Genomic DNA, 8914 nt, shown 5'->3' on the forward strand with positions numbered 1-8914 from the left:
AGCCGTAGGTGATGCCGGTAGAGGACCCATGATTCGGAGCCGAACAGGAGTGTGGGTATGACAACGGCTCTGTATACGCTTATCTTTGTGAGGTTTTTCAGTTGGTTGTTTTTCCAGACTCTTTTGTGTAGTCTTCCAAAGGCACTATTTGCCTTGGCGAGTCTGTTGTCTATCTCGTTGTCGATCCTTGCATCTGATGAAATGGTACAGCCGAGATAGGTAAACTGGTTGACAGTTTTGTGTGCCCGATGCTCTCCATTGCAGGCAAAATCTTCGCTAGGATTCTCCTAAATAGAATAATACCTAGTGTCGCCGAGAATATTCTCCCAGAATCACAGTGCGGCTTTCGCGCAAACAGAGGAACTACTGACATGGTCTTTACCCTCAGACAGCTCAAGAAAAGTGCAGAGAACAAAACAAAGGACTCTACATCACCTTTGTTGACCTCACCAAAGCCTTCGACGCCGTGATCAGGAAAGGGCTTTGGCAAATACTAGAGCGCATCGGATGCCCCCCAAAGTTCCTCAACATGGTTATCCAACTGCACGAAAACCAACAAGGTCGGGTCAGATACAGCAATGAGCTCTCTGAACCCTTCTCCATTAACAATGGCGTGAAGCAAGGCTGTGTTATCGCACCAACCCTCTTTTCAATCTTCTTCAGCATGATGCTGAACCAAGCCATGAAAGACCTCAACATTGAAGACGCTGTTTACATCCGGTACCGCACGGATGGCAGTCTCTTCAATCCGAGGCGCCTGCAAGCTCACACCAAGACACAAGAGCAACTTGTCTGTGAACTACTCTTTGCAGACGATGCCGCTTTAGTTGCCCATTCAGAGCCAGCTCTTCAGCGCTTGATGTCCTGTTTTGCGGAAACTGCCAAAATGTTTGGCCTGAGTGTCAACCTGAAGAAAACTGAGGTCCTGCATCAGCCAGCTCCCCACCATGACTACCAGTACTTTATGTAGCAAAGATAAAAATACATAACCAATGTTTCAGGCTTGAGCCCTTCATCAAGGTATGAAAAAATGTAGGCAGGCACCAGAACAGAATGGTGGGAAGGGGGAGAAGCATGGTCCCAAAGTCAGGAGGTAATAAATGAATGAGGGAGGGCACACCAGCAAGGAAGGGGAGGAGGGAAAGCTTAATGAAAGGGAAGTAAGTGGAGAGCTAGTGGAAAGAAGAAAAAGGGGAAGGGAGGGAGAACGGAGAGTAGGTTAGCAGAAACCAGAGAAATTGATATTAATGCCATCCATTTGGAAAAAACCGACAAAAAAAAATCAAGCGTTGTTCCTCCAATTTACAGTTGATCTTGGTGAGTAAGACCTGAGGGGGCCATGGAAAGATTGATATGTACCCTCATTAGGAACATTGGTGGAAATTAGTTTCAAGAGACCAGCAATCGTTTAAAAATGAGTTACACAGAAATTGCATCATGCAGAGGGTGATAAATCTCTGGAAATTTGTTCTCTCTACAGAGTTGTGGAGGTCAGATTGTTGGAGTATTGAAAGAGGTTGATACCTTTTTAAAAAAAGGATGCAGAGCAGGCACAGAAAAGGTGATGCAATCATATGGAATAACAGCAGGCTAGAGGGAGCAGGTTGTCCCCTCCAATTCAGTACATAAGTATTCACATGCACTTCCCTCATGTAATACATCCACAATGTTAATATCTTTAATATGAGAGGTTTGTGATTGTGAACTTCTAAATTGTTACATTGTGTAAAAAAAAAACCCCACAAAGCTCAATAACTGCATTGCTGTTTAGAGGTGCATTTACAAAGTGGTGTATTGAATGTCAATGAGTTTATTTTGCTTGTTTTTAAAAGAATGCCTGGGCAGGATCACGCATTTCAGAACTCGGTTTCAGGAACAGAAAGGGGAAAGGAAATTGAACAGAAAATGCCTACTTCATTTGCTGATCAGGTCAGTAATCATTCTTGTACAATGTTTGTAATTGTTACTGATTTTGCTCTCCATCCCTTATTTATTAAATTGCATTTATGCAGCATTTTGACATGACAAGACAATTTTGTCAAAAGAGGAAGTCTCATTAAAGGTGATTAAAGCATTTGAACAAAGAAGGCTATGGGCTTTCTACTGTTTTACCTTTTTGTTCAGTCACTGGTTGTCAGCTGTTAGTGGTTTCTTCCTTCATTACACTGGTCAGGGGATCTTGGATCCCTTGCAGCACTCATTAGTTCAGTCTTTCATGTCTGCTGAACTTAATCTGCAATCACAGACCTTCTTTCTGACCAGTGGTGAAGCCTATTTCTTAACAGCAGTTAAATTGTGATTTTTTTTTTGGATACTGATCAATTTCTTCTATTGCCTAAATTGCTAGGCTTAATTTATAATATTTATCAGCAATGAATAATTTGTTTTTTTTTTAAAAAGGTGCTTCAAAGCTACATTTGAGTCCTTGATTCCCAGAGATGGACATGTTTCAACTCTGTGACTCCCAATACAGTAGCAACCGGTCTTAATTTTGACCTTCAATTTCAGTGGGTGCTGAACCTGCTGCTCCTTGTGCAATTCAAGGGCGAAATGGTTAGTGTAGTAGGGATGCCCAGTTAGCGCAACAGGGTGGAACAGTTAATGCAGTGCAGTTACAGCGCCAGGAATGCTGGTTCGAATCCGGCACTGTCTGTAAGGAATTTGTACATTCCTGTGTCTGCATGGCTTTTCTCCGGCCACCCTTCAAAAACATACAGGTGTTGTAGGTTAATTGGGGTATTTGGGCAGCCCGGGTTCAGTGGCCAGAAGGTCATGCTGAATGTCAACATTTTAAAAAAGAATTTAAAAAGATCTGTGCATTTTTATCTCTTGTGTAATTGTACACTGCAGAATTTAACTCCTGAATGTCTGTTTTCTTGTTAACTGAGTCTTTACTGTACACAAATGAAATGCAAATAATTAGGTTTGCATCCACGCCTTGGAGGTAAAATGGATACTGGATAGCGATCTCTTTAACCTGAACAGCATTCCCCTACTTGTTACACTTTACATTATTTAATCCAGCCAGTGTTCTAAATTGTGATTTTTGTTTTCTTACACCTCTGACAAATTTTGTGTTGGCACCTTGCCTTTCATTTGAAAAAAATCTTTGATTTTTGCCATTCATTGGAACATTATGCCAAGCTTTCTTACTTAGTAAGGTTCTTTACCTTCCTCCACACTGAAGAACTTCAGCCTTGGTGACTTCAACCTACATCTCACTTACATTTGACTAAAATTCTGTTTTTTAATGGATCATTTGGTGGACAGCAAATCAACTTAGGCTCAGATTTATTGTCAGAGTACATACCTGACATCACATGCAACCCCGATGTTCCTTTCTCCTGCGGACATGGCAGAATTACAGTACAATTCTGATTATCTGAAATGGTTGGGATCAGGCCTATTTCGGATAAACGGTTTCTCGGAGAACTGGTCATTTTTTAAAAACAGCCCAGTAGCAACAGCAAATCACTTGTAACAGTGTTTAAAATGCAACAAACAACAAGTGAAAGCCTTTTAAGCATTAAAATAATGTTTAATTCTCACAAAAAAAATGCTGGCCACTACCGAACACCGACAATTCCCTCTGACCGGGGAACCTGAGGCTCCCACTCCTGTCCTGGAGCTTGAGGTCCCTCCCCGTTGCTGCCAGCAGCCTGAAGTCTTCTGCTGCTGCTAGTAGGAGCCTAATGTCCCTGGTCAGTTCGGCTCGAAACAGTTTTGGATAAATGAGGATTTCTGGTTTGTTTCAGATATTCTAATTTATCCAAATTATTTTTAAAAATGAAGATTTCGGAGAATCTGATTTCAGATAATTGGAGTTGTACTGAACCATTTTTTGGTAGTGCAAAAAATAAACTACACAGCGTAAACATATAAACAAATAAAAGAACTGTAAACAGATAACTAATTAAACAAACTGCAATACAGAGAGATCAAAAGAAAATCAATAAAGTGCTCAAGTAAGAGTCCTTAAATGAGTCTCTGATTGAGTTTGTTGTTGAGGAGTCTGATGCTGGAGGGTAGCAGCTGTTTCTGAACCTGGTGGTGCAAATCCTGTGGCACCTTTACCTCTTTCTGATGGCAGCAGCAAGAACAGAGAGTGGTGAGGGTCTTTGATAATTGCTGCTGCCCTCCGATGGCAGTACTGTCTTTAGACTCTATTTCTCATTCAAAAACATCAGCAAATTCCGCATGAACGTTGGTGGCAATTATCCCTTTCATTCCAGCTCTTTGCATTTTCCACTCTCAAATTGATCGCATTGTAATCCATTATTGAATAACCACAAAAACTCTTCAAATTAACATTGGAAGTCTGAAGCCATTTCCTTCAGTCCATGCCACAAAGTCAGCTCCCCAAATACTGCTTTCAGTCCAGGAAATTGTCTGAAGTTGAGCCAGTTAGTCTGCAGTCAAGGAGTTGCAGTTGACACAGATCATGTTGTGTCTGCCATTGCACTCCGAAACTGATGCCTTCCATTTCAGTAATGGTGTTTGGTTGTGCACCTATCCAGATTCCTGCTGCTAAAATACTGTAGATTTTCTCAACTTTCTTCAATGTGGCCTTACCTGTGCTTATCCATTTGTTGCAGTCCAAATCTCCACTTGCTTTCCATTACAATGATGTTTGGTGACAATCCCAGCTCCTGTTTTAATATTAGGCCCTTTCAAACTGCAGTGTAAAATGGAGTTAACTGGGCAATTTGCACAGTTAGCACCCCAGTTATGCAGCAGTTTGAAAGGATCCAACTGGGAACCCAACCATTGGAACCCAACCGGGTCCCAGACCTACCTCAGAGGTAGTCAGGGAACCCAGTTAAGCTTACCTAGGTCTCGTCCACAGCCGATTTGAAAATCAAAATGGCCGACTCACTTATTCTGGTGACGTCAATGCTTGCATGTGTGCACCACTGGGCAGCCATCATCTGAACATCTGGAAGTACTTCTGGTGAGTGCATGACGCATCATTGCGAGGGTGGGATCCCCCTTAAAACACCAGGTTGGTGATTCAATGGATAGATCCCCCTGCGATTCCAGCACTTTTGCCCCAGTAATCCACCCAGCTCCCAGGAAGGCTACCCAGGTGCTGCATTTTGAAAGGGGTTAATGTCTCAATTTTTAAAAATAAATTTACATTCCTTGATAAATTTCAGTTAAAAGCCTTTTTTTTAGACATACAGCACGGTAACTGGCCATTTTGGGCCTCTCATTATGTTAAAACTTTTATTACAAAAGGTCTTGAATTAAAAGGGACAGGTTCAAATAAAGGGTTTCAGGAAGGGAGTTTCAAATTTTATGATGTAATGGCATGTCTCCATTGAGAAGAATGACACAGTTGATCCCTGTGCCTGATTTTTTAAAATAATAGTTTATCATGGAACTACCTTTTGTAATATTGGGAAATAAGAAAACTTGCACCTATCGTGATTTCTGAATCCTCAAGAAGTTGAAGGATTTTCTAGCTAAAGAAATGAGACTGTTCTGTTAGGACTGTTATATGGCCTTTCTGTTCACAGGCAAATGATTATTAGAGAAACAAACAGGTTTTTATGCCACTTGATCTGGATTACCTACCTGGCTTCTTCACCGATAAATGTTTTAAAAAAAAACTAAATTAATCTGCTTCAGACTGTTTGAGGATTGCATCTTTTATTTTTAAATTTTGAACTTCATCTATTATCTCAATTGTAACGCCATGTATTAAATAACTAAAGCTGATGAAATCCTCACTCAGAAAGTGAAAATACAGGATTCCATTTTACCAACTATGGTTTCATGCTGTCATGGTATAAGAGTTGACACAGTGACACAATTGGAGGAGTCTGTAAACATGTTCAAGTCTCAAATTAAGATGGTATTTCAAAGTTAGTAATAAATAACTTTGTTTGCTGTTGTACCTGGGTTTTATAATAATATTAACAAGATAGTTTTATGTCCTTTATGTACTTAGTACAATTATTTGTCAAAATCATCACATAGCAGAAACTTTCTTCATTTGCCGCTCAATTGTTGTTATCCATTTGTGCTTATATTTATTTTTATTGCGATCTTTGTGGAAGATTCTTGGCACTTTCTCATTGCTAGAATGAACACTGTTGTCCTTTCCAATCCCACAGAAATGAGCAAGACGCGTGATCACAAATGGAGCCAAGATCTAAAAGGACATTGTTGTGACAGCATTTCAGTGTTCTAGTTCGATGGGTAGATGCAATTTTTCATTTTTATAGGTATTATGAGAAACTCAGGTGTAAAAAAAATTGTACTTTAAATTGTAGCATTTTCTGTGTAGCGATTTGGTTAAAACTGGTTTACAGGAATAAATAATGATGCCTTTTTCTCTAGTCTGTTGAATGTATCCATAAACAGGTAGTAGCCAAGTCAGCAATATCTTATGGGTGTCGCACTGCATTGAGATACCCGAGCATCCTTTGAACAAATGGAGAATCATTTTGGAGGTTTCTGTGGCAGTTAATCCTGTTATTGTACATTCAGCCACAGTATTTTGTGATGCAGTAGGTTAGTTGTAAGGATGCAAGCTTTCCTTTCAGTTTTATATATTTTCCCTGCTTTGTTCTATAATGTTACAGTTAATACACTAAATTGTGGTCATGAAAACCATTCTGCACTGATGCACAGAATGTTTGTTCTGCATTTCTTTGTTTAAAATTGTTGCTTTTTTTTGCTGCTGAAGTTGTTAATATTTAATCACCAGTCTCAGGTTTATTTGCAGTGACTATTACCAGATGTGCTAAATCTTAGTGAAAACCCGAGGCAACACAAAAATAAAGTTTATTTTATTTAAAATATTTGATACAGGTTCACCAGCAAAACATTTTAGTTCCTGTATGTATAAATCAACTGAGATAAAAGATAGGGTTTTAGACGATAGGTCATTTAATACTGTTGGATGCAATCAAGCAGCTCGAAGGCCATTGAAAACACTATCACAAATTTTGTGTGTATAATTTTTTAATAAACCTCCTTGATATGGGTACTGGCATTAGTCAATTGATTTGGGTGTTTTCCCCAAAATTCCATTCATTTATCTCCAAACTGACAGATTTGTCATCACAGTGATTGGTTACATTATTTATTGCCACTGGCCTCTCAACTGCCCTCCTGTGTACTCCTTAATCAGTGCGACTAGTGACCCACTAAACCTTGGTAAAAGTTATTTGCATTTAGTCCTTTGAGGTTACCTGCAAGGCAACTGATTGTGAGCGGGGTTTCACAAAGTGGGGTGTGATTTGCATACAAAAAAAAGCAAAACTATTTTGGCCTGAACAAACTGGAGAGAGGAACTGAAGCATAGTCTTGTTGATTATGCAACCACCATTATGAGTTGCATCATATATGTCAGTGCAGAGGGGGAGGACTTGAATCTCTTGGTGAGAACCAGGAAAGCCAATCTATGGAATTCCTTAAGGGCAGGTTACGAGCCTGCCCTCAGCACCCATGGCGTTGGCGTTCTTTCTTGAAAATTTGAGGTACCAAGAATCGCTGCCAGTGGATCGGAACAAATGAAGGAATTTGCATTTAGTTTTAGCATTGAGTTTTTTTTTGGTGATGTCCCAAAGTGCTTTGCAGCCCAATGATTTGTTTTTAATGTCACTGTTGTTCTGTAGGCAAACATGGCAGTGAATTTGCACACAGCAAGGCCTACACCCAGCACAAGGTAAATGACTTGTGGTAGTGAAGATGGTTGAGGGAGAAATGTTGATCAGGGCACTTGCTTCTCTTCATGCAAGGACATAGGATCATTTACATTCATCCAATCCAGGCATTTGGTGTCTATGTTTAATATCACATTGAAAAGCTAGAACTTCTCATAGAGCAGTACTCCTTTGGAGTGGCATCAATCTTAAGTTATTTCCTCTGGTCTCATGGCTTGAACCCACAACCGTCTAACTTTGTTAGAAAGCATCCACTGAGCCAAGTTGACACTAATATAGGCACCTTCTGGAGACCAGCATAGAAATTATGAACAATTAACGTGCTTTGGACCCTGTTTCTAGATTTGTCTCTTTTTGTTTGTGGCTTGTCAAGTTGCTTCCAGAAACCATGGAAAATCTATGCAGCAATTGCCACGTTTATTTCTTTTAACTAACCTTTATAAATGTTATTTTTAAAAAATCTGGAGGCAGCTATGATCACACCCAATTAAAATGTTCCAACAATTGTTGATCTTTGATCAAACAATTTTTTTTAACAAAATGTACAAGAGACAAAGACATACCTCAGACTGTCAGTCCTGCAGTCTTCCACCAAGCCTGCACTAGCTACAGCCAGTATTTTACTCTTGTCCGAGGCACTAGATGCTGGGAACATGTAACCTATTTATTTGTACTTTATATTTTGTATATGTTGAAATGTTTTAATGAAATGCAATGTCAAGTCACTTTGGTTACAGTTGTGACACATACCTCAGTTCTTCTGTACTAGGGCCCTTATTATGTAAGAAAACATTTTTATTGTTGCTTGACTGACATAGATTATTTTCCATATGAATTTACTATTTTCTATATTGTATATACTTAGAATAAATGTTTGAAAACTGTGGCCTAGTGGAGTCTGTTTCAGAGAGCAGAAAGTTTATTTGAATCGCAATTTGAGCATGTGAGTAAAATGTGTAATTCAGCTGAAAACAAAAATATAGTTTTGAAGAGATTCTTCAAACTTGGATGCTATTTTATTAAGTTGTATTATTTCATAAATCAAGGATATGAAAGGTCTATGTCCATGTTTTTATCTTCAGTTTAAATCCAGCATCCTTTCCACTTGCCCAACTCTGATACCTCAGGCACAAAGTATATAACTCTACCCAAGATTCTGCACCCAGCTTAAAATGCAAAAAAGTACTGAGCAGAGACCAATGTGCACTAAAGGGTGGAGAATGGAAAATTTCAGGGCA

At 39.4% G+C, this 8914-nt stretch overlaps 1 protein-coding gene across 4 annotated transcripts in view; it reads left to right on the forward strand.

Moving 5' to 3' along the window:
• Positions 1–8682, forward strand: part of cecr2 (CECR2 histone acetyl-lysine reader) — a 119131-nt gene extending 110449 nt beyond the window's left edge. For all 4 annotated transcript variants that reach the window (XM_069903709.1, XM_069903710.1, XM_069903711.1 and 1 more), the window contains 2 exons: positions 1833–1929; positions 6120–8682. In XM_069903709.1, the coding sequence (XP_069759810.1) occupies positions 1833–1929; positions 6120–6125 (103 nt within the window). In that variant the 3' untranslated portion in view covers positions 6126–8682. The remainder of the gene's footprint in view (positions 1–1832; positions 1930–6119) is intronic.
• Positions 8683–8914: the final 232 nt, after the last annotated feature.

This window comes from Narcine bancroftii, chromosome 11 (assembly GCF_036971445.1).
Source record: "Narcine bancroftii isolate sNarBan1 chromosome 11, sNarBan1.hap1, whole genome shotgun sequence".
In the NCBI taxonomy this organism is placed as follows: Eukaryota; Metazoa; Chordata; class Chondrichthyes; order Torpediniformes; family Narcinidae; genus Narcine; species Narcine bancroftii.